The sequence below is a fragment of the Leptosomus discolor genome, chromosome 5, assembly GCF_034619465.1.
Source record: "Leptosomus discolor isolate bLepDis1 chromosome 5, bLepDis1.hap2, whole genome shotgun sequence".
In the NCBI taxonomy this organism is placed as follows: Eukaryota; Metazoa; Chordata; class Aves; order Leptosomiformes; family Leptosomidae; genus Leptosomus; species Leptosomus discolor.
This window is the reverse complement of record NC_141395.1, coordinates 79,394,009-79,420,337: the sequence shown is the minus strand read 5'-3', so window position 1 is coordinate 79,420,337 and position 26,329 is coordinate 79,394,009. Positions and strand designations below refer to the sequence as shown.

General features: G+C 44.0%; 1 protein-coding gene across 7 annotated transcripts in view; it reads right to left on the bottom strand.

The window, feature by feature from the left end:
* The window catches only part of ASAP1 (ArfGAP with SH3 domain, ankyrin repeat and PH domain 1), a 129,965-nt gene that overhangs the window by 101,994 nt on the left and 1,642 nt on the right, over positions 1 to 26,329 (bottom strand). For 6 of the 7 annotated variants that reach the window (XM_086465485.1, XM_086465484.1, XM_086465487.1 and 3 more), the window contains exon 2: positions 18,138 to 18,267. In XM_086465485.1, coding sequence (XP_086321611.1) covers positions 18,138 to 18,267 — 130 coding nt within the window. Of the gene's footprint in view, positions 1 to 18,137; positions 18,268 to 19,826; positions 19,841 to 26,329 lie in introns of those variants that run through there. The other variant, XM_086465488.1, reaches the window with a different exon arrangement.

Below are 26,329 nucleotides of genomic sequence, written 5' to 3'. Positions count from 1 at the left end.
TGAACTCATGTAACTAATGAGAGGGATATCCAAGACATCTGTGTGTTTAATGGTTCACCACCTTCAGCTCAGAAAACTTGTGAGCTGGAAATTGTTGGAATAGCACCACAGCAAGCTTCCCTGCTCTCTCAAGGCAGCTGCTATTGATCACTGGGCAAGACACAGGGTTAGGTGAACTTCTGGGTTGACTCAACGCGGTGATAGTTTCTGGTGAAAAAATCTGATAACCTAGAAAACTTCTGAGAATATCTTGGGCAAATACACTTTTTACTGTTTCAACCATAGCACATAGTTCAACTACATTTCTCAACCCACACTGCGTGTTTCAACTCCTACGAATTCACCTTTCTTGTTTCTTAATACAGGTGGTCATATAAGCCGGGGAGTTTGAGAAGATTTATGTTAAAGCGGCTATAAAAATAGGTAACAGAATACAAGTTATAACTAGCACAATTTAGAGGGACATATATTGTCTTTCAGAACAAACTACCCAGCAAAACAGAATCTACTAAGTTGTGGGTAACAACTTTACTTCTGCAAAATAAAAGCACTTTTTATAGTAAGGGTTCTTAGACAAGTCTTCTGGAGATCTTGCTACAAGCACTGAAGCATTTAAAAGCCTTTCACACAGATTTGATATCAGTCAACATCAGGGCCCTCAAGAAGGGACAAGATACCAGGTAGAACCGAAGGATGGAAAGTTGGGTGGAAAGCACGAACACAAATGTAAAACTGAGTCAGCAAAAGAAAGGATTGTTCTCCTCGTAAGAATTTAAATTTTATACTCAGTAACAAATATACTTACATCTTAAATAAAACTTGCGAGTAAATCTTGTATCTGCGAGCATATCATTCACTGTAGGCTACAATACCCCGTTTAAGTCTACAATGTAGTCCAATAAACCAAAGCACTCGAACCTGATCTACTCAAGCCCCTGCTCACTGTGGGGGTGTTGGCCTAGATGACCTTTAAAGGTCCCTTCCAACCCAAACAAATCTATGATTCTACACCACCCTAAACTGATCGACTGTAACTTTCAGGAGGGAAGTGACATGCTTGGGGCAAGACTTTTTCTTTATGCATCAGCTTGATTCAAATGAAATGCCTATCTTGCTGAAGAAAAAGCATCATTTCGGTAAATGCCACACTAGCCTTGCTTCGTGGGCCAGAAACCATAGCACAGAAACAGAAAAGCAGCAGCTTCATTCTCACAACAGTTTTGTACTGACGTGTGTGTATATACCCTCACACAAAGGGTAAAACAGAAAAGTGAATACAGAACGCAGAAGCCCAACTGCAGGCTCCATTCGCATCTTAATTTTTACCGTGTGTTAAGACACACACTCCTACACTGGGTCAGTGAACAACCACACGTCTCTATAGCCTTTTATTTTAACTTATCCTGGCCCATCGTGTATAAAGGCTGCGTGGTGCTCAGTTAACGAACGGCTTTTTAAAGCATATTCAGTCTACTATGATCATACACTTTTAGGCTTGCATTTTCCTTCCTGTTAAAACTACATAAAACCAGGTGACCTGCCCAGTCGATGAGGGGAAGGCTGTGGACATCATCTACCTGGACTTCAGTAAAGCCTTTGACATTGTCTCCCACAGCATTCTCTTAAGAAAGCTGGCGGCTCATGGCCTTGACAGGTGCACTCTAAGCTGGGTTAAAAACTGGCTGGACGGCCGAGCCGCCCCTCAAATCCTGTGTGCAGTGTTGGGCCCCTCACTGCCAGAAGGACATGGAGGTGCTGGAGCGTGTCCAGAGAAGGGCAACGAGGCTGGTGAAGGGTCTGGAGAACAGGTCTGACGAGGAGCGGCTGAGGGAACTGGGGGTGTTCAGCCTGGAGAAGAGGAGGCTGAGGGGAGACCTTATGGCTCTCTACAACTACCTGAAAGGAGGCTGTAGGGAGGTGGGGGTCGGTCTCTTCTCCCAAGTAACTAGCGATAGGATGAGAAGAAATGGCCTTAAGTTGCACCACAGAAGGTTTAGATTGGATATCAGGAAAAAATTTCTTTACTGAAACAGGGGTCAAACATTGGAACAGGCTGCCCAGGGAAGTGGTGGAGTCGTCATCCCTGGAGATGGTCAAAAAACATGTAGATGTGGCACTTCGGAACACGGGTTAGCAGGCATGGTGGTGTTGGGTTGACGGTTGGACCTGATTATCTTAGAGGTCTCTTCCAACCTTAGTGATTCTACATGCTATTCAAACCGCACTTTGAAAACAGAAATACTAGATTTCCACTTGCAGTTTTATGAGACTCTAATTGCAGAGCTGTGGCTGGGTTAGTCACACTCAAATAGTCACAGTCAACTGCTCCATGTCCGAATGGAGACTAGAGATGAGCAGCGTCCCTCAAAAGTTGGTATTGGGACTGGAGCTGTTTAACATCTTTGTTGGCAATACGGACATTGGGAGTGAGTGCACCCTCAGTCAGTTTGCCGATCACACCAAGCTGAGCCGTGCGGTCGACGTGCTGGAGGGAAGGGAGGCCATCCAGAGGGACCTTGACAGGCTGGAGAGGTGGGCCTGTGCAAACCTTATGAAGTTCAACAAAGACAAGTGCAAGGTCCTGCACCTGGGTCAGGGCAATCCCCGGTATCAATACAGGCTGGGGGATGAAGGGATTGAGAGCAGCCCTGCTGAGAAGGCCTTGGGGGTGCTGGTGGATGAAAAGCTGGACATGAGCCGGCAATGTGTGCTCACAGCCCAGAAAGCCAACTGTATCCTGGGTTGCACCAAAAGCGCGGCCAGCAGATGGAGGGAGGGGATTCTGCCTCTCTGCTCTGCTCTGGTGAGACCCCACCTGCAGTGCTGCGTCCAGCTCCAGAGTCCTCAGCATAAGAAAGACAGGGAGCTGTTGGAGCAAGTCCAGAGGAGAGTCATAAAAATGCTCAGGGGGCTGGAGCACCTCCCCTATGAGGACAGGCTGAGAGAGCTGGGGTTGTTCAGCCTCGAGAGGAGAAGGCTCCGGGGAGACCTTACAGCAGCCTTCCAGTACTTAAAGGGGGGCAACAGGAAAGATGGAGAGGGACTCTTTATCAGGGAGTACACTGACAGGACAAGGGGTAACTGTTTCAAACTGAAAAAGGGAAGATTTAAAATAGATACTGGGAAGGCATTCTTTACTGTGAGAGTGGTGAGGCACTGGGAGAGGTTACTCAGAGAAGCTGTGGCTGCCCCCTCCCTGAAAGTGTGCAAGGCCAAGCTGGAGGAGGCTTTGAGCAACCTGGTCTAGCGGAAGGCGTCCCTGCCCATGGCAGAATGATGATCGGTACGACGACTTCCAACCCAAACCATCCTATGATGCTATGAGCTTCACAATATGAACAAATTTGCCTGAAGTCCTGTCAGAAACAGCGAGATGGGAGATCAGGGTTAAAATCTTCCATTAACGTTAACTGCCCAGTACATAAGCAGTTTATACAATTTTTTGTGTTCAATGAACACATTCAGTTGCCTTCAGGTGGAGACCTCAATATTCTCTTAATTTAACTAGATTACTCTACTTCAAGGCAAACTCTCAGAAGTTATGAAATCCCAATTACTAGACACATGGAAAAGGTGTTGTTGACGTGACTTCTCTAATATCTCAGGCAAATTCATTAACCAGACAGGGACAAAACCCACGTCTCTAACATTCAGCTGACCAAGAGATCTTAATTTCTTTTTCCTGCAATTGCTCACTTCACATACAGGTTTCGAGGCCACACAGAAAATAACACTAAAAAGTCTTACAGCTCATACAAGCAATAGTTAAAAAATGCACACTATCAAAAATTTGCGTTTAACACATTTAGTTCATCTAGAGTTGTTTTAAGAGCAATCTAATCTTCACTTAAAAATTCTTAATGATGGTCCAGCTGTACCTTCCTTTGTAAATTCTTCCAACAGAGACACCAGAAACCCTCCACACAGCGGAGTTACTCAGCAGATTGTAGCACAGTGCATGTCCATGCTGACTGGGAAGTCCTTCAAGGACTACACTTCACTCCCTCACGCTCAGGAATCACAAACAGATAGCGTGTTTCTTGCACCAAGCAAGTTCTCTGCAGGTGCATCTACTTACTTTTAAAGCCTCAGGCAAAGCTCCAGCTCTACTTCACACTGCTTTATGACAAAGTTCAGGCTTTCTTCCTCTAACACAGATTATTGGATAGTTGCAGATTGTAACAACTTGATGAATTATATTCCAAAATGCTCTGCTGAATAACTTGTAAGTCACAGCCCTCTGATTTAACTTTTGGCAAATGGATAAACATCCAGCCTGCATGTTTACAGTGGGCAAAACCATTCTATCAGAGAAGAGGCATCCATCCAAATATCTTGTACACATTGGATATGTATTTTCAGCAGAGTACAACTACCAGCAGGATATCAGCCCTCCATCCAATAGCTCACCCTTACAGTTTAACTCACAAATCAATGATTTCATACTAATCCCCAAGTCAGTCATTGTTTCCTGGGTTTATAGTACGAATATGCTCTGCACCTAACGAGATTGCCTGTATTTACTCTCCTCATTTCCCTTTGCTTTTCTCAAGGCAGACACACACACAGTGTTTCAAAGAAACAGTTGTATTGCTATAGAAATAATCACACTATGCAATGCTCACTGCAAAAGAAACAAGACAGTTTTCGTAAATACTTCTGCAGGTCTGTTTTCCTATCGTATGCCAATTTTACTCTATAACTATCTCAGGATACCAGTACACATACCTGGATCCGATGAAGTAGCATCATTTTGTGTAGGAACAAGTTATATGACATGAAGTAACACAGATCATGACAGGAAAAAAAGATAGGACCGCTCTTTATTGTTACCATCAAAAGGCAGCAAAAATAAATCAAATAAAATGGAAAAGAAATACACAGAAAGGCAGATAATTACTTTATTTGTAACCAGGTTTGGCTTTCCACAAAAACGTTAAAGCTATAGAAAAATGTCCAAGAATTTTGTAAGATTTAAGGAGACATTAGTTGCTTTCATATTTAGAATATGCACAATATTCATTGATTCAATTTAAAAGAAGCTGCTTTGCTGCAACTTGTTGTCCGGTTAAGTAAGATGAGAAAAACAGGAAGCTGTATTAAACTACAAATGAATTCAGCAAAAAGATTAGGCTTTGCTGAAGTAAAGCAACACCATTACAGATATTGTAAACAGAAAGCACCATACCCATGGACAAAAAGATTTTTGAAGAACCTATCCTAGACACGGTGGAACAAAGCAAGCGAGGAAGCATTCTAAGCTCTTCAAAGGAAATAGGGAGACAAGGAAGGGCAGGCAGTGAATTTGAGGGATTAAGTCAGTAGCATCTACAACAAAGAGCTTCATTAACCTGCGGAGTGCCAGCAAAGAAAAAAAATTGCATTTCTTCTCAAGTTTTCTCTGCCAGTTTAAACAAGGTCTCCTTCCAAGCACTTCCTGTGAAAGCAACACTGCTTGGCAACAAAACTGCCACCAGAGGACTATAAACGTTTTTATAAGTGAGGTTTTGGAGAGAACTAGCATCTCCTTCCCTACAACTGTTCTAGTGAACAGACAATATTTTGGGCACTCAAGCTTCTGCAGGTGACCCCACCCCAAAAGGTGTTACTTCTCTTGTACACCGAAATCACATCAGCTATGTAACACCTCAATTTTTTCCAAATCTGTGTACAGACAGCCCTGGTATCATAACAGCAAAAACTAATTCAAGTAGGTCTTCACATCAAAGAGCCTCTGCAGGCTTCTTTCATCCCTCCCAGAAGAAGCTACAAGGTGGTGGAAAAACAAATAAACAAAAAATTCCAACAAAAACACCCCCAAAAAATTACACCAGTGCAGGTGCTACAGACATGGCAATTTACTAAAAACTATAATAGACATCTCTCTGCCTTGCGAAAATCAAAATTATTTTTGCCCAAGTAATTTTTTCCAAATCAAATTATAAAGGCTTAACTTTGGCAAGGCCTTATATGAAGAACAATTTGCAAAATAAATCAAAGCATCATTTATAAGGTTAGGAAAACATAGCATGCAAGACCAGTTTTACAGCAAAAACAAACAACTTTGTCAAAACATTCAAGGCAGGTTCATTCAACTTTCTCTTTAGTTACTACACTCACTGTCTGTATAATGAGTTCTATTTTATACAGAGAGTATAAACACTCTTCTAGGATAAGAGGTTGGATTAGTCAACGGACATAGTCAGGGTATCCCACTTGCATTGTCATAGCATCGCCACTCTTAGTTTTCCCATTTTCCCCTTTCTGACACTTAATGAGGGAAGAAAAATGCAAAACCAAAACACAACCAACAAGAACGGCAACAAGAATGTCAACAAGTCAGTGTATCTCACATTTAAGCTACCTCCTTAAAGATTCTTAGTTAAGTCACCCATTCCTGCTGATTTCAAAAACACTTACCATCACCATCGTACATTACATTATTAAGAAGACAGGAATGGACCATCACAGTCCTGAACGTGGCACAGGCTGCCAGGGAGCCTGCACATTGTTATACTTTACAGACCACTTTTCTTGAGTTCACAGACAACACTCTCAGCACAGAAAGGACTGCTCAGCATGTCAACGGACTCCAATTTCCCAGACCCATCCCAGCATCATTTAACTTTATTAATTCAACAGTTTAATAAACTGACAATTAACAAACAGGTTTCGAAGATCATCAACAGGCACTCTCATCACTGAACAAAAGTGTCTAAACTTGTTTTAACATCACTGTTCAGTTTTTCCAAAAGTTATCTTCACTTCCTTGATACACCTTGGAGAAAACAGCCCAACTACTTTCATTACATTGTGTTCTACATGTCGACATGTAGAAGTATTTTTTAAAACGGTCTTGTTTGTTTTGCCGTGAGCATAGCATTCACGTGCTTCCACTGTCATGTGCTTTCATTGTCATCTGCCTTGCCTGCTGTCAGGCCTTTGACACTGTCCCACACAACATCATTGTCAGTAAATTGGAGAGATACGGGTTTGATGGAAGGACTATTTGATAAACAAGGAACTATCTGGATGACCGCATCCAACAGCGACACGTCCAAATGGAGATCAGTAATGAATGGTGTCCCTCAAGGGCTCATATCGGGACCAGCACTGTTCAATATCTTTATTAATGACCGACAGTGGGATTCAGTGCACCCTCAGCAAGCGTGCAGACGACACCAAGCTGAGTGGTGCAGTTTGTGCACTAGAGGGAAGGGATGCCATCCAGAGGAACCTGGACAGGCTTGAGGAGTAGGAAGGAACATGTGAACCTCACGAAGTTCAACAAGGCCAAGTGCATGTCTTGCACCTGAGTCAGGGCAATCCCAAATATCAAGAGACTGGGGGATAAATGGACTGAGGGCTGGAACACCTCTCCTATGAAGAAAGGCTGAGAGAGAGTTGGGGCTGTTCAGCCTGGAAAAGAGAAGGCTTTGGGAAGACCTTATTGCAGCCTTTCAATACCAAAACGGGGCTTACGAGAAAAATGGAGGGAAACTTTTTACTACGGCCTGTAGCAAGAGGAAAAGGCACAATGGTTTTAAAGTGAAACAGCGTAGACTTACATTGGAAGTTAAGGAAGACATTTTTTGATGATGACGGTGCTGAGACACTAGAACAGGTTGCCCAGAGAAGCTGTGGATGCCTCATCATTGGAAGCATTCAAAGTCAGGTTGGACAGGGCTTTGAGAAATCTGATCTAGAGACAGCTGTCCCTGTCCTGAGCACGGGGTTTGGACTAGACGATCTTGAAAAGGTCCCTTCCAACTCAAACCATTCTGTGATTACTAGCAAACAGCGCTACTAAATGCTACATGGCACTACATGCCGCCTTCATGACTAAGAACTATCAAAACCAGCTCTACAAAAACACCATGCAATCCAAATTTGAGTACAGCAAAAGTATCACTTTTCCAGAAGATGTGTAATAACCTAAATATTGCTTGGACAAAAATAGTCTTCATTAACAAAAACCTGAAGAACCTCAGAAATCCAAGTTTCTACAGGCAGCAGTAATGCAACAGTCTCACAGGTGACCTGCATACAACAAAACCAAAGTTGCTTGATAGGATCAAAAGCATATGCACTGAGATTTAAATACTGAAATATCTTCTCAGCGATACGAAAATTTTTGAATTCTAAAATTAGATGCAAATAATTTAAATAGAGCTATGACAAAGTTCCACATTTCATTAGGAGCAGAGCATAACAAAAATGTTAAGTGACTTTCACGTAATCATTAGGGGTTTTCTGTCTTGTTTTAAAGAAACAAGCCAACCCTGAATTTGAGACTTGCTGCTCCAGCTGGATGCACCTAAGTCTCTGGGGCCTGATGGGATTCATCCCAGGGTACTGAAAGAGCTGGCCGATGTCATCATGGGACCTCTCTCCATTATTTTTCAATGGTCTTGGGAGTCTGGAGGGGTCCCAGTCAACTGGAAGCTGGTAAATGTCCCAGTTTTCAAGAAGGATAAGAAGGAAGACCCTGGTAATTACAGGCCTCTCAGTCTCACTTCAGGAGGACATCAAACCTCAAGGATACCGAACTATTACAGCATGTCCAGAGTAGAGCAACCAAGATGGTAAAAGGTCTCAAGGGCAAGACTTCTGAAGAGCAGATGAGGTCACTTGGCTTGTTCAGCTTGGAGAAGAGAAGGCTGCGGGGTGACCTCATTGCAGTCTACAACTTCCTCACGGGGGGCAGCAGAAGAGGAGGTGCTGATCTCCACTCCCTGGTGACCAGTGACAGGACCCAAGGAAATGGAATGAAGCTGCACCAGGGGAAGTTCAGATTGGACACTGGAAAAAGGTTCTTCACTGAGAGGGTGGTCAGTCCCTGGAACAGGCTCCACTCAGGGAAGCGGTCAAGGCACCAGGCCTGTCAGTGATCAAGGGGTGTCTGGACGATATTGTTAGTCATATGGTTTAGCTTTAGGTAGTCCTGCGAGGGCAGGGAGGTGGACTCAGTGATCCTGATGGGTCCCTTCCAACTTGAGACACATTATTCTATGAAATGAAGTCTTAAGAATCTAACCAAAATAGGGTACCTAAATCCTACTTGTTTCAAAACAAGGCACAACTCACCTGGCAAACAAAACCTGCTACATTTATTCCTTCTTGCCCCTCCATCCCTAAGAAGTTTTTCTGATGTGCTACGGAAAAGACTGAATTTCCTATCAAGAACACTTCTTCAAGTATGTTTCCCTCTTCAATCCCAAATTCTTGCTTTCTGGATCCAAAAATCAGGAGCTAATTTACCTGAAAACTAAACTATAATACAATAGGAAAGGAAATTAGCGTACTAAAGCCAAGGTGCGAGCTCTAGAATTCCTATCATCTTCCTCACAGAAGTTAATCCAGCAGAGATATATCTAAGCTGTAACACTGTCACCACTTCTCAGAATAAACTAGCAGACTTTCTAGAGGTGCAGGTTGATCATTCAAAAAGAATTATATCTTTGTCAAACACTCAGTAACTATTAAAACTTTTCTTAAAAATCATACAAACCCCAAAATTTGATAAACTTTCTGAAATGCACACAAAAATCTGAGTAGTATCCCATTTCCTCTATTGAAGAAATCTTTCACTGAAGGAAAAAAAAATTATCCCCTTTGCTTACATGAGTTTTATTAGGTTTAAATGTGCTGGTTTTCCTAGAAAAAGCTCAGTGTAAACTTTTACCTGAAAAAAAAACAACACAAACATTCATGAAATTAAATAACCACTTTACTCTGCCTGCCTATCTTCTTAAAGAATAAATTATGCAGTCCAAACAATCTTAAGAAGGACTACTTCTACAGTCAAGTGGAGTTTTGAATGCCTCTGGAAACAGAGGTTCAGAGGTTCCACCGTCTCTCTGGGCACCTGTTCATCAGACTCATGGTTCAAAACGAACCAACAACGCCCACCCCACCCTACCAATAATAATAATAATAAAAAAAACCCAAACACAAAAAGTCCTCCACAAAACCCCCTCAAATCTAATCAGAATTTCTGCCTTCTCAGTTTCATCCCATTACATACTTGAAGAAAGCAATATGATCTTCCCTTGGCCTCTCTTCTAAGGTTGAAGAAGTCCAGTTTTCCCTCCTTAAGTGATGTGCTCTAGACACCTGATCATCCTGGTGATCCTCACGTGGGCTTGTGGCATATGCAATTTTTTCCATCTATTGGTGAACCCCAAACACAGTACTTCAGATGTGGCCTCAGAACTGCTGAATAGAGGGGAAGAACCAGTATTTTCTGGCTGCTGGCTGCACTGTTACTAACACAGCCCAGTACGTGGCTGGCCTTTGTCACTGCCAACCCACACCCAACTTGTCATCCACCTGAGTCCAAGGTCTTTTCCTGGAAACCTGTCTTCTAGCCAGCTTGTACTGCTTCACAGGCCTACTCCATCCCTGGCACAGGATTTCACATTTCTCTTCTTCACTGAACCCCACAAGGCTCCTGTCAGGCCATTTCTCCAGGTCCCACCGAGTGGTGACTCCGCCTGCCAGCACACGGAGCAACCTGGTATCATCCAAATAGACTTGTTGAGATCACACTCCAGCCCATCATCCAGACAATTTAAAACACACCAACTAGTACTGGCCCCAAAAGTGATCCTTTGCAATCTGCTACCAGCTGGACTTTGCTTCACTGATCACCACCCTCTGGGCTTGGCAACCCAGCCAACGTCCCACCCACCCTACAGGTCACTTGTCTGGTCCATCTCTCACCAACATGGATGGAAGGCTACCAGACCAGACTGTGTCAAAGGCCTTGCAGTCCTACAGACTTTTTATTTTGCAGAAAGCTATCCCCAGTATAATACTAGATTTTCAGTTCTTAGGCAAGGAAAAAACAAAAGACAAGCCTCTATCGGTATCGTAAGTATCTATCTCTGCACCAGGAAGACTTCTGTATTTCTCCTGACAGAAGTGTATCAAGAAGGATAAAACAATTAAGGTCAAGATAGACTTGGCTATTAAAAAGAAAGAAAATGCATATACCCTTTGGCTTAACCATAGTAACAACACAGTTTCAGACCTGTCCTTTCACCAGTGAATAAAAGAGACAAGGAGGCCATGTAAGCACCCATGTGCACATCTACGTATATGAAGGGGAAAATGGGATCCCAACAGTGTTTCGTTGCTTTTTCACAGAAGCATTAAAGGAAAAGTTTCTCATAATCACCACAATCAAACCCGCTGTCCTCAAAAATCTTACTTGTCACAATGCTTATGCAAAACCTCAGCATTAGCCCACTGGTATTTAAAACCCAATATATACAACACAGATCAATACTGTCTCTTTAGAAATACAAAACAACTGTTTGCTGCACTTTTCAGCAGGGAGTGTACTTCCAGCTGTACTCCTTTGGGAAAGGAAGCTCATGCTATTATCTTAGGAGTTTTCCTTCACACTCACCAATAAACTTTAGGCCTCTTGGCCAGTATCAATCAAACCTGACAAGAGCCTCCAAGAGAAGTATCATGGCACATAGTATTAACTGGATTCTGAACAGTTTCCCATGAAATATAAAAACATACTTTCAGTTTAGGGCACTTTTTTTTTTTAGAACATGCTTATATTGCCTACCTCTGTACCTGAAACAATACTAATAATTCGCATTCTTGGCTTGATTCTGCCTAATGATTTCATTGCAAGGTAGCATTCCATTCAAAGTTAGACATTATGTTCTTTCTTACAGTTCTCCTCCATCAATTTGTTTCACATCTGTTTTAAAAAAAATACATTGTTACAAATCACAATAGTTACAAAAATTGAGTTTTATTCATTGGAATGAGGAAAATACCGGAAATTAAATCAATCAATCTAGTTCTGCTCTGAATCATTCATCTGCAGTCTTTCAGCGACGCCATGCTGGATCACAAACAGGGTTTTGTGGGTTGTTTCTCCCCCCACTTCCTCTTCTCTTCAAACAACTTTTCCCCCATTATTGCTTTTTATCTACAGAAGATATTTTCACAGGACTCCAATCTAAACACTAAAACCAACTTTAAGTCATGTCACTTTAAGCATCTCTCTCTCCTCCATCAGGGCCCAAGTTCCCATGACTACACGGTACGCACTCTGTCAGGATTTATCTGAACAGCATACTGAACAGAGTGCACCAAAGGGCACTTTCACAGTCTCCTAACTGATGAGCAAACATGAAGCAGCCTGTTGGGAGTCCAAAACAAGCAGCAATACTTCTCTAAAAAACACAGAAGCTAGCAGTAAGTACTTTCAAAAACGTGCCTAAAATGAATACAAATTCTCAAAGGGCAAAGCTAATTAATCTGCTGTGACTGAAACTTTGAGCTACCAGAGAATATTTTTTGGTTTTCCTTACATCAGTCACATTTAGGCAAAAGGAGATTGCCTGCTTATTACAACCAAATGTTTCCACTGCTATCAAAGAAAGGGTAAAACCGATTACACACTAAATGAATAAGTACTGAACATGTAAATGCAACAGTGTCCTCAACGGCATTTTTGTGAAACACGCCACTGTAAATACAGGATATTGCTGTCAAGTCTCCATCACACTTCCAGGACTGTGATCAGGAGTCACCCATGAGCTGTCACTGTTTTGGAATGCTCATGTACTCATTTCTATATCTTCGGTGCAATTTGCCATTCAGTGTAAAACCAGTAATAATTACCCCGAGTTGTATTTACTAGGCAAAGAAACTTTTCCTGTCTGGTTCTTTCAGGATGGTCTGCTACCAAAAGCATTTTCTTTCAAAAACTGAAGATCACTTGTGGTCTGTTATGCAAGACCCAACTCTTAAGTACAAAGCTCTCTATGATGTAAGACTTTCTAACTGCCATAAGGAACAGGTTACAAGGTTAGCAAAAGCTGGTTTTAAGGCTAGTGCTGCTGGAGTCTCCTGGATTTCCCGCCCCCAACCCGCCCCCCCCCCCCCCCCAAATATAAAAATATAAAAATATACTTTAATTAAAAAAGCAATGAAGGATAAAGAATAGGACGTAACGATGTTGTAATTATACAGAGGTGATGCTTTAATTGAAATTAAGTGATAGAAACAACAGAAAAATTTCTTTCACTTCAGACACACACACAAAATAGATCTTACCAGCTTTCACAGTCCAGGCTCATGAATAAAGTCTGTACATATTGCCAAGCAAAATGAAAAGTTCATTTACAATGGAAGCGCTCCTGTTCTCTTGCATGGTTTCACCTGCCTTCCTTGACAGAATACTCTGTCGCTGGAAAACGATCTTGTGGTAGACAAGTGTATGGAATCACTATAGATGAACTGACTGTACAGCCGTTTTGGTGCTACACGAGCTTCTACAAAACAGTGAGGAAAAACCCTGCCCCCTTACCCTTGTCCCAGAAGTCCTTACCTCAGTAGAATAAGAAAAACTTACAGAAACTGAAGCATGAAGGGAAAGTTACACACAGGAAACTGTGAAAATGATTCATACACAACCTACTTTCAAAGAAAATAAATTAGAAAAGGCAAACCAAAAAAACCCCCATACTTTCCCCTTTCCCATCTCTAATCTCAGATAAGCGCCCATGACACAATGAAGAACATTGAGAAATCTTCCCCCTTCAAGTTATGTTAGATTATACCAGACTTGCACTGAGAGCAACATTTATGACAGGCTGAGCAGGAGTCAGTCAATCATTCTTTCACTGATGTGGCATGCACACATCTGTTACGGGACCAGTCTAGACCAACAGACCTCTAAGCCCAGTGATCAGCACAGTGAGAAACAAAATGAGCAAGTCATTACAGGAATGGTGGTTTGGGATTTTTATTTAAAAAAACACCAAATGTACCTGTAGACATATTTCATTACACTCATCAGTTAAACATTTATTAAAAAAGGATGCACATGACAAGATCTAATTGTCAGAAAGCACATTTTGCATTTTCAACTTCTCACTGAAGAGCAAAAGAAAGAAATAACAATCACTAACGATGCTCAAGTATTACAAAAGTGTAATAGAAGAACCGGCATTAAACAGTCAAATAGGCATCAGAAACAAATGCAGCTATTCTTTATCGTGTCACCAACTTCTTACTGTCCTTATCTACCAGCCTGCCTGAAGGGAATTTAAACACTTGAGCTTAACCTCTGTATCTCAAGACAGTCCTGCAAAACATCTGCTGCTTTAGAAGACTCAGAACTGCCTGGTCATGATAACTGAGCTATCCCTTGAGTGCAAAGATGTCCTTTCAGCTGGAGCTGGGACGCAGCAGAACGGTAATCAAGACAGTCTTGTGGTGATCCCACATGTGCACTACTTATTCTCAGAACAGATGTCATCATTCCCTAAAAATTCCAACTAGCTCACACAGTAATATCAAGTCAAGGATTAAAATCAACTCTTCAAAATCTATTTGAGTAACATAAATCATGGCGCTACCGTGGATATAAAAGAACACCCGGTCAGAACACAGCGGGGGCTGTATTTTAAGACACTGCATCAGTAATCTGTCTAAACCATCTTAGGTTTTCAACTTTTTTTTTTTTTTTTTTTTTTTTTAAGTAATTAACCACACATCTACATATGCAGTAATCCACCTTTTCATATGAATATTATGAAAAACTTCTCTCAGGGTCACGCAGAAATACTGATGAATGTAACATTATGCTGAAGAAATCAACGTGGAAAGGAGCACAGATCGCAAATTCTCTTAACTAGACCTACACTGCAATGTAATGGGTTTGTTTCTTCCCCTCTCAGTTTGGAAAAAAAAAAATTACTTTAGCAATAGAATGAACCTCAAAGTTTGTGTTTACTGATGGCCATTAGATAACACTCAAGCTTTAAAAAAAAAAAAAAAATTAAAAAAATAATCTTGCAGTTCTTTGCTTACTGTGTGAGACGCCTAAGCCTGGCTACGAAGATGACAGGGTTTTTTTCAGTCTGGTGTGACTGGATGACAAAAAACCTGTTTTGCCTCTTAAAAGGGAAAAAAACTTGCAAATTTTCAAAAGTCTCAGTACTTTAAACAACATAGCATGGAATCCTTCCAGTCAAGCTGCTACACAGCAGCATGTACTTACTGTCTTCTTCTTTGATAGTATTACAACACATTATTAAATAAAGTTAGGGTGGGGGCTTTTGGGCGGGAGAGTTGGTTTTGCCTTTTTTTTTTTTTTTTGGGAAGTCAAACATGCAGAACTCCTTTGGAGAATCCTTCCTAGGGTTCTGATCGTTTGAGGCACGCCTTCGCATTTTTTGATGGGCTTTCCACTAAGAACTTAGCAAATGCAAAGTCATCGGAATCAGTAAAAAGGCCTGCTCTTACTTTTCTTATTTACTTATAACAGGAAAAGAGTCACAACTAGGGAGTAATATATATCAATCCACCCAGCTGAACTAACTGCACTTCTACCGGAGGACAACAAACTGAAAACAGCAACTGAGTCCATCATCTATTTTATTATGTCAGAAAACTTGTTATTGTGGGTAAGGAACGGTAAATTCACAATTCTGTAATACCTTCATGGAACTAGATAGAGACACAGACATAGTCTATTTCTTTTTTGTCACATTCTTTATGAAAAGTTGGTTCTGACCTAACCACTGATCTGAGCCATGATAGGAACTACACCAGACTGAAAGGCTACGAAATGGATCTAACTTTTGTTAAATCTGTTTAATTCCTGTACCACTTCTGTTCAGAAAACAGTTCACAATCTTACTTAGAATAAAGAAAATAATTAATTTGTCTACAAACCAGCTTACAGTCACTGAGGGAGGTGCAGGTTGTGTTGAATTAAGCTAGCTTTAAACAATGACCTAAGACACTTCAGGCTGCAGCGCTGTAACAGCACAGAGCTTGACACCGCCTACAAAAGCCCAGCGAGGGCTCCAACCCACATGCAACATTAAGTTAAAAAACAAACAGCTTGCAAGGATGGGATCATCCCCTTTGCCTCAATACAGTGGGCTCAAAACTGAAGTTCAGGAGCTGCTTGAAGAGCTCATCAGTCGCCCACGATGCACAGACAACAGCAGAGGTAAGAGCAGCTACAGAACAGCCACTTCAACCATTCCATTTCAAACCCCCGCTTCACAGGAATCACAGCCTCAGGTACGCAGAGGTACAGAAACCAACCGAGCTTTACAGCAGGAGCAGCAGAACTGCGTGTGCAAGCTACGACTCCAACAGAGACACGCAAAGACTCTAACGGCGCACTTCCCCTGCCAGATTCTGACCATCTGCATTTCTTCATGCAAATTAATAAAAGCAAATTTGGGAGAGTTGCAGATTTTTTTAGTATGAAACAGCAGAGCATATTTACATCTTGTTTCCCATCAAATAAAGCTTTTTCTATACTTACAGATATTAAAAAAATAACACAAAACAAGTCCAGAATCAATTTGAACTGCAAAGTTTAAATAGGGCATGTAAAATAGTTACGCAAACCAAAGAAATTCAAGAAATAGCAACGCAAGCACTAGAAGCGCCCACTATTCTCTATTCCTCTGACTTACTGCTGTCAAATCAGACATAAAACCTTTGAAAACACGCACAATCCACACAAATGGTGCGGAACACTGTGTATTTATCTCCTGTACTTTGGTTTTCTTTGGACGGGCACTACCACGCTCAGGCTGTACTGATGCATCTCCCAAGTCATGAAAGCATTGCACTGTATTCTTGCCCTAGAAGTCACCAGTGACGGCAAAATACATGGTTTTACTTAACTCTACGAACGCTGTCAACTGTACTAATAAGTAACCAATGGCTGTACCTATTCCACATGGTTAAGACCAGGGGGCAGCAACACTGTCAAACACAAACCAAAACAGGTTGATTTCGGACAAATCTATAGGCAGCCATGGCTTAGTTACATGAGAAAGGAGCAGTTACAGTGATGGAAAAGTTACAGAAGTTAATCTAGGTTACATAATAAAAAAGATTATATAATTTTAAATGCAATCTTACAATCACTCTATGACCCCATCACTTTTTGTAAAACAATAGTGCTGTTAAAATTTTGAATATACACAGTTTTTCTACTAAGCCAATATTAACCAATTTTTATCCTACAGAATTATATTTTCCATACCCAAGACTATCAGAGCACCATGATTCATGCATACCAAATGCTTTGCTCACACCAGCATATTCAGCAAAACTGAAAAGAATCTATTAAATCCACCTCCTAGATACCCACTAGCTCCTGAATAACTGACAAATACTTGATAAACTAAGTGCATAACCCAAAACAACAGCTAACTGCAATCTATGAAACAAAGGCAAAAAACTGTCTTCTTTCAGCGTCTTCACGCTAGTACCTTCAGCCAAGCGCAGGGCAAGAGAAAAGCTACACACGCTGTCTTGTTTTCAAGTCATTTTGGAAGACAGTTCCTCACAACTGCTGACTTAGTCCATATGAAATTACACTGGAACCTCAAATAGGAAGCAGTGGACCGATACCCCACAGAAGCCAGCTCTGGAAGTTTACCCGTTTTCACACTCCCATCTCTTGATAGCAAAGCAGGATGAACATGTAAATGATGCTCATAATAAGCATTAAAAAACCCAACACTGAAGCTTCAAGGTTGAGATGCTGAGACTGTATAATCACTTCTGCTGCATTATTTTGCTCCTCTCCTTCCACCACCTATTTTGTTTTATTATTATTTTCCTCACTCCAGAGTCACCCCTTCATCCTTGCCTCGCTTCTTAAACAAAGTCTCCCTTGGCAGGTTTCTACAGAGTTCTGCATTGACTTGATCTAATGAGCAGCTGGGGAAAACCTCTGCTAACGCTCCCAAACAAAACTGAACCTTCATCTTCCCTCTAAAAATCCCAACAGTCACATTTTTTTTTTCTACTGCAACAACCGCCAACATCAAAAACACCAAGAATTAAAACAATAATATTTAAGTTCAGGCAATTGCTTTATGCACTAATCTTTGAGACACCAGGGCAGGAAAGCCTTCTGTAACTAGCTCAACACAAGAGCAAAGTCCTACAATTAAAAGACCAGATTACTTGCATACCAACGCTTCTAGCTTCCGTGGATTTGGGCGGGTGGTACTGCCCTGTCCCTGATGCTTTTTCTCAAAGGCAGAAAAAGAAAAAAAAAAACAAAAAAGAAAAAAAAAACCCAGCGGGGGTGGTGGTGCCGTGCGATTTACCTCTTCCAGCAGTGTGACCGTATTTCTGCAGTTCTGCAACCGGGTGGTGAAGCTGGAGGTGGTCGGGGAGTTGTAATCCTCTGTGGTCTCGGCAATGAACTCCGACACGGTGATCTGGTCCGGCATGATCCTACCCCACCGGTAAAGCCCAGAAGGAGCCGAGCACACAGATGCCGAGGTGGGGAAGCCAAGTTTTTTTGTGGGTGGGAAGACGGAGGGGGGAAAAAAAAAAAAAAAAAAAAAAAAAAAAAAAGGCAGAGGGAAGATGTTAACAGCCAGCAGAGACCCGCAGCATCAAAGCCGCGGAGCCGCAGAGAGAGGCTGAGGCTCCGCCGCCTACACCCAGCCTCTCCCCCGGCCGCCCCCTCCTCCCTCCGGGCAAGGAGGTGAAGGGGGGAGAGGGCCCCCCCCCCCCCCCGCGGCACCCCTCGCCCCGCGCCGCTCGGCCCCGCCGGTGGGGAGCGCTCCCTCGGCTGACTGCGGCCCCCCGACGGCTGCGGGGACGGGGCCGCCTCACAGCGAGCAGCCCGGCCCCGCCGGCGGCGCGGAGAGGAAAGGAGGGGAGGGGAGCGGCGCCCGCCAGCCCCCACCCCGCCGGGCTCAGCCCCTTCCCCCCCCCGCCCCTCACGCCCCTCACGCCCCTCGCCTTCAGCGCCGCTCCCGCCCGCCGCCAACTTGGGCACTAACTTGTGCGGGCTCCGGCTGCGCCCCCCGGCCGGGGGGAAGGAGGGGAGGGGCCGGGCCGAGCCGAGCCGAGCCGGGCCGGGCCGGGGGCGGCGGCGGGGCGGCGGCGGGGCGGCGGCGGCGGCGGGCCGGGGCTGCCGCCGCCGCTGACAGTCACCCGGTGACTGACACGCGCTGCCCAGCGCCCGCCCGCAGCCGTTACGTGGGGCCGACGAGGAAGTGCTCTGCGCAGGCGCCGACGCCCGCCTCCCCCTCCCCCCCCCCCTTCCTTGGCGGCACCGCCCCCCTCCCCCGGCCTCGCGCACCAGCCGCCCCCCCCCCCCCCCCCCCCATCCTCTCCCGCCTCGTTCCGACCCCGCGGGGGGTGCCTCGCGCCGGGGCGGCGGCGGGGGGGGGGGGGCTGCGGCTTGTGCTGCCTTTTCTTGTTTTCTCTTATAAAAAAGGGATTTTTTGGGTTAAAAAGCGCCCGAGGTCGGGGGGGGGGGGGGTGCTGGGCTCCCCCGCTGCCCCCAGCCGGGAGGCCGCGGGCACCCCGCCCGCCCGCCCGCCCGCCCTCAGCGCCCGGCCCGCGCGCCCCGAGCCGCCGCCGCCGAACCCCGCGGGCGGGTCGGGGGTTCCTGGTGTTCCTCCTTCTTTGAGTCCATCGCGGCCCCTTTGCCTCAGGCCCCTGCGCCCCAGGTGCCGTACGGGAAGGCGTGAGGACCCCTCGGGCCACTGCTGACCGAGCCGTGGCCTCCAGCAGTCCGACCGGTGCCCCCCTCCGCAGGCTGAGGCGGGTTTGGGGAAGACCTGCTCCGTCCCAGTGACACCCCTGAAGCTGCTGTTACCGATGCGTGTTACTAATTCCGTTGCTGAGCTTTTTCGGAGAGAACGGCAGGGTGATGCGTTGCTCTTGAAAGGGCTGCGCTGCACCGCTCGCCACCGGGCCCTCATGCAGCGGGGGCGGCAGCAGCGCTGGCCTGAAGCCTCCGTCGCATCCCTGGCGTCCTCCATCGTGGTGTTCACCCCTCCCGCATCCCCTCACAAGCAGTATTTCTGACTAAGTTAACATAGCCTTTCACTATTACTGAATCATGTCGCTGGGAATTGACGGACAGCACTAATGAGGGTGGGGAGGTTTTCTTTTTGGATTTTTTTTTTTTTTTAACTTAGATTTTGAGGCCCATATGTGCCTTTCTAAAGAAGGCTGGGTCTCAGGAGGCTCAGGTAATTATGGTCATCTGCTGTTTCAGTCTGATTTATTTAGTCATGCGATGTGTTTTCCTTCTCTTTGTAGTTGGGATTCTCCACAGAAACTGGGAAATTCAGGTCTGGTAAATACTCTCAAATCTGAACAATTGAAAACGAGCAATATTATATGGGTATATCCATTTCAAAGGTTTTAATGTTCTGTATGTAAGGAGCTACCGAAAAGCTTAGGCTTTTACGTGGTTTTGTATGTAGTTCTAATAAAATGCCTGTGCAACTCAAAAATAGTTGAAAGTACCAACAAAAGGCTGCAATGCCTGAAAAGCATAAAAGCAGATACCTGATTTGTGTATACCCATAAAAAAGTTATTTGTATGCAGTTCTGCCAGCAAAAATATGACCAGTACTCCTGAGAAATGGTCCTGCCTGAACATGTTTCTTTGATTTTATTGCCTTAGCAGAAGCCCTCCATATGGCCATGTGATTGCTGCTGCTGCTGCTTCACGTGATCCGGCTTTCCGGCACAAAGGCTTTGGGCTCGTACAGATGATTGTTAAACGTCATGAGACTCTGAAAGGTAGAGTAGGCAAGCGGAGGAGGAAGCCAAGAAAAGAACTGTGTGGGAGTTGCACTGAAAAATGGATTTGGGTGAAAAAAAATTGAAGCACTGAAGAAGCGACTGGAGGGGTAGGAAGAAAATCAATTGAGAATCGTGTTCGTTAAGAGCAGTGGAGGAGGAAGAGAGATCAAGAAGATAAAAATGGCTGGTGGTATCCAACGCAGTGTGGAAAGGAGAGTCAGGAACTGCCTGGGGGCTTGGGCTGTGTCAGTGTGCCCAGCCTGCATGGAAACTGGATGGGTGAGGGGCTGGGATGCGGCCCGAGGGCCAAACAAGGTCTCTGTGGGCATCGCCTGTAATTTCCTGCAGAACATCGATCATGGGCTGTCACACAGATGTTCCTGAGCCAGACCTGTGGTCTGTGGGTCAGCTGCAGTGCTCACATTAGCAGGAGTCCTGATCCCTCTCTGGCAGATATCAAGTGAGGATAAATCCATCCCACTGATGGGTAAACTGGTTTAATTAATTGAGTACTCTCACTGTTGAAGTTGAATTGTTCCTCTTCAGGCTGAAGCTACTGAGCTTGAGCACTAGTCTTTGGCTTGTAAAATAACCTCGCCTACTATCCTAAACAAGCCCTGCCCCAAAGAGTGTGGACAAAATCTGGACATATTGCTACAGACGTAATTTCTTTAATGCTATTTAGAGAAAATTTAAACTGCAGAATTGAAGAGTTATGTTCAACAAGGAAAGGAAAGGAAAGGGAGGAGGCAAGCCAGGGAAACTGGAGCAGTGAAGAGTGACGGAACTGAAGGCACAACAGAGAGAGCCACAGTAGCTGAGCTTCTGTGTTTCCTCATCAGGAAAAAAAAATGATCTTTTAAAATAAAATATTAAATATATAAGAAATAGAATGAATACGGAAGACTACTGGGAAATAAAGAGAGCAGCACGAGGCCCAAAGATGAAAAAGGAAGATCAATAGCTACTGATCATAATTGCCTATTAGTCTGGGAGTTTTGACAGTTTTTAAATTGTTAGCTTTATTAAAGAGAATATAGTGCTCAGTTTTGCTGCTTTGAAGCAGCATTTCCTCTTGCCCTATACAAATGCTAGTACAGAAAATAGCCCTATGGGCATGACCTCTTTAGGCTTGGATTATCTTCACTTAAACTCACTGGAAGCAAGATTAGTTAATTAATGTGATGTTAATAAAAAATAAATGATACAGCTTGCCTGTAAAAATGTGCTTACATTCAAACTAGTCAAATTATATAACTGTTTCAGATAGCTTTTAGTGGATTTCACATTTAACCATGTTTCCTGTTTTGAATTGCGATCAGTATCTGAGATTCACTTCTAAATTTGTAAGATGCGCTTCTCTATAAATTGTCACTAACTGAAATCACTGTTTCGCTTCACAAATGTCAAAGAATCATCAGCAGAGTGTGAAAGTTATATTTCACGGCGTCTGCTCTAACGCTATCTTAGTCTGTGCTAGATCCTGGGGGAGGCTGTGCCGCAGCCTTTTTCTCATGCAGGGCTTGCCAATGGAAGTTACGCTTATCTCACTGCTCTTGGTATTCTGAAGTGAAATGCAACTCTCTGTCCGTCCTGGGACAAGCTAGCCGTGGTGAGGAGCGTGCAAGCAGCCCTGGAAAGCCCAGTCCTTACCGAGGATATATTGCAGTCAGGGAGGTTGTGCTGTCTTGCCGTCCCACCCAGTGATTCAGTCTGCAAATCCATTTGATTCCCTGGCCTTTTTTACTGTGTGTGCCAACAGGAGAGTTAATTACAGCAAACTGATAATATTTCTGCAGTGGTGCTGGTAGTCACTGTGCTTAGGGAGAGGCTAAGGAACGTGGCAACGGCAGCGCAAACTACTGACACAGGCGTTCTGCAATAGGCTGAACAGCAGCTATGGTATTTTTCATTTCGTAGTACTCCAGTCATCGTTCATTCACAAGAGCTGAGCGGTTGTCATCAGGTGATGATGACTATTGTCATCATTGCGAACTTCCAAACATTACAAATATGTGCCAGAGGTGAAGAGCTACCCTGCACTCGCATAGCTCGTCGTGTCGTCACTGCAATTAACTGTTTAAACCACGCAGCAGCGAGGTAGCGAACGGCAAGATTATCCTTCCGCCATAGATAAGGAGACGGATCCAGGAGGCTGAGGCCCCGCTGGCCAAAAGCAGGGCTGCATTTTTGGCTGCCTAGCTTTAGCCGTGCAAAGTCAGTTCTTCAGCGCATCGACGCCAAGCGGGTGGTGGATCTGCTGCGGGATAAGAGGCTGCCTGCAGAGAGCAGCCCCAGGGCCACCCCCGAGGCCACGCTTGCCTGCTGCACGGGTAAGCAAGCTCACAAGCACAAACTGGGGCGCGGTTGCTGCTTGGTTTTTTGGAAAGGAGCTTGACCCGGGTCCCTGGCTGTGCACCAAATACGCTGCCAAGCGTGCTCTGAGAAGCTGCCTCCGGGGCCATTTGCAACCTGTCAGTGTGGCGGTGGAGTGAGCTGTGAGCTGGGGAAGGAAGTCGCTGTGCACATGGCTACTGTGCGGATGACTCCTTGGTTAGTACAGACGTAGTCATGCCAGGATCTCACGTGTCACATTTGTTTTTTTCTTCCCAAGTACGAAAGAGATGATGCCACTTTGCAAATAGGGGTTTACACCTACACTCGTTTTCTTTCCTTTCAAGGTTCCCATCTTGGCTATTACTGCTCATAAAAGTGGTGTCGATCAGGCGTTCGCGTTTAATTAAAACATTCGATCATTGAAATACACATGCTATTGTTAGTAAATATATAGTTGTTCTTTTTATGCTCCTTAGCATCTTCACAAACATGGAGAGTATCACCAGCTCAGCAGCAAAAGGCAGCAAAAAGCTAAAACTCATCAGGAAAATACCCTCAGGCTATGTTGCTCTACTATACTGCTATTCTGGTTAAATTTGTGGTTTGATGTTACATTCATCCATTTCAGCTAAACACAGCAGCCAGCATTGCTTCCCGTCCTCCTGCCTATCCTAGCTCACTGTGTGGGATCACTGTATGGCATAAGGCAGCCGTGGCATTTGATCCCCGATGAAGTTGGTCTGAGCTTCCTTGCAAAAACATGTATATGGTAAACTGCTGTAGCTACATTTTTGCAGTTTCATTTGCAGATAATGTTCAATATTAATACGACAGCAAAAAGAGAACCCATCGTGCTCTCATTCTACATTACATTTTAGTACCATTAAGATCTTGCATTTTTAACGCTATACGTACCAAATGGAAAAGATTAAATCAATACATCAGAAGCATTCCACTGAATGATCTATTTTGCATCTTATTTACTTGGATGTCCTGTGCAAGTAGCTTGACTGAATGATAGGCAAGCTCAAACAGCCTTCTCAAAGGACAGCTGAAAACAACAGCACTGAAAATGGAGTGCAGCACTGAGTTACACAAGATTAAGCTGACTAATCTGCTGATTCAGTTTTGCCTTTGTTTTTTGGTTTTGTCGTGCAAGATCAAGAGTCATGCAGGCAAACACATAATGGCATTCCAGGCTCACTGCAACAACAACAAGCAACGGGCTGTTCCTCTGCAACCTCTGCATCCTCCAAAGAGAAGAACAGCAAAATGCTCACCGGCAGCAAGAGGCAGCAGGCTAAGGACAGGGAAGGCACGCTCGGTTTGTTGTTGCAGGTGTGCTGAATTTGGTATTTTTATTGCACGGAGGTTTTTTGTTAGAGATGCTCATTTAAGAAACCTTACTTCAGTTCATAGGAAGCATAATCCTGTGTGTGTCAGGAGCGATTCAAACGGATTCAAATAGAGCCCTTAAAACTTCTACAGAATATAAAACCCCAGCAGTATATTCTTCTATAAGGACTGTATTTTTAAGAGTCCAAAGATACCAAACTCTTACGGATGCTGATGCATAAGAAACCCGTCAGTGGAGGCTCTGGCATATTGAACCCTTGCCCGCGGTCTGAAGGGGAACCTGCTCATTGCTCACGGAGACAGTCGTGCAAGGACTGCCGACCCCACGGGAACTGCTCTCCCAGCAGGACCCACCAACGCCGTGTCAGGGAGGGTGAGGACCAGCACGGAGGAAGCCTGTGCGTGGTTATCTGTGCGCTCCTGACCCTAAGCGAATCCTTGGAGGGTTGTTCGGAAGGGCACAGCAGACGCATTAGCATGAGAGCAGGCCGTGCTAGGGGGATTGCAAAGGCACAAGACAAAGCCAAGATATCATGAAGGGGTCTACTCTGATTGAAACAAGAGAAATAAGAGCCCTTCCAAAGCAGGAATCATAGTAGCTGAATACGTTGGGGTTTTTTTAATAGGAGAAATAGCAATGACTAAAATCAAGAGAATGATGCTGCAGAAATGAACATGTTGCAGGGCAGCTGGCATAGCGTGCTCTCCAAAATAAAAGAGAATGAAATAAAGCCTCAACCCACGCTGCAAACATTTCAATATTTTCTCTTTCCCTCTGGAAACGATATGGCTGTGTCATTATCCAGGCACATCTCTGGTTCTACCTAAGCTGCTAAATGTATGCTGATGGCAGCATGCATCTTGCCTGCAGTGAAACTGGAGCTTCAGGCCGAAATGAACCTGGGAAGCAGTTTGAGAATGAAATAAAGGCTCTGTAGACCTGGGATCATGTCCTTGAGCTGCCACTCATGGCTGTGACAGGGCATTTGATCTCTCTGTGCACCATTTCTCTGTGGAACGCAGACAACTACATGTATTTTTCTAGGTGAAAGCACACTGGGCTTTTCCAGCTATATCATAACTAAGTATTTTTATTACAGGTTTTATTGTAAGAGTTTGAAAAAATAGCTGAAGGATGAGAAGGGTTCTCAGGCCAAGCAATTTCATCAGCGTTTTATTGGACAGATGAAAAAAATTGGCGGGTAAATGAAAGGGTTTCTTTCTACTAGTTGTTCATGATGTGAAAATAGAAAGCAGAGAGATACGGTTTTGTGAGGTTTTTTTTCCCCTCTGTATTATGAATTTATTAGCATTAAAGCAGTATTTAGTGGAAGAAGAGGGACTGAGACCCCATCATCCTAAACAGATACACAGAAGTAATTTGTGGCTTTACACAAGCTGTTCTAAGGTACAGTTTGCAGACATGCACGTGTATGGGCCTACTGAGGTGAAGTTGGAAAGTTGGCTTATAGTGTTAACTGAGCATACTTCATTTCTTAATTTCCTAAATAGCATCTCATTAGAGAAATGCTGGAAATAAATCTGCAGATGTTGGATGTTATAAAAAAGGCCCTTGCCACCACTGAACTTACTAGCACATCTGCATTTCCCCTTATGTAAGCCTCTATTTTCAAGGATGCATCACCTGGCCAGAGTCTAGACTTGAACTTAGCACAGGAGATTTTCAGTTCAAGAGTGATGTCTTTTGGGTTTTTTGCAGTTGGTTTGTTGTTGTTGTTGTTTTGGGTGTGTTTTTTTCTTTGGTTGGTCCATTTTTTATTAAGGAGATCAATGTGTTTAACAATACATAAGACCTGAAATAATTCCAGGCATGTCTGCTTTAATGCCTAGAGGCTTGTCGTCAAGCAAAAATTACTCAAATTTAAATTTAGGGTGTGAATGTTTTATGAAAGGAAACATTTCACTGCTGTAGTTGTGGGGTTCTGTTAAAACCCAGGATGGCAGAAAACCATGTGGAAACTTTTGGAAACTGGTCTTGCTGTATGGACCTAGTCTTCGCTGGGTCAGTGTTCACGTGGTGCTAAAT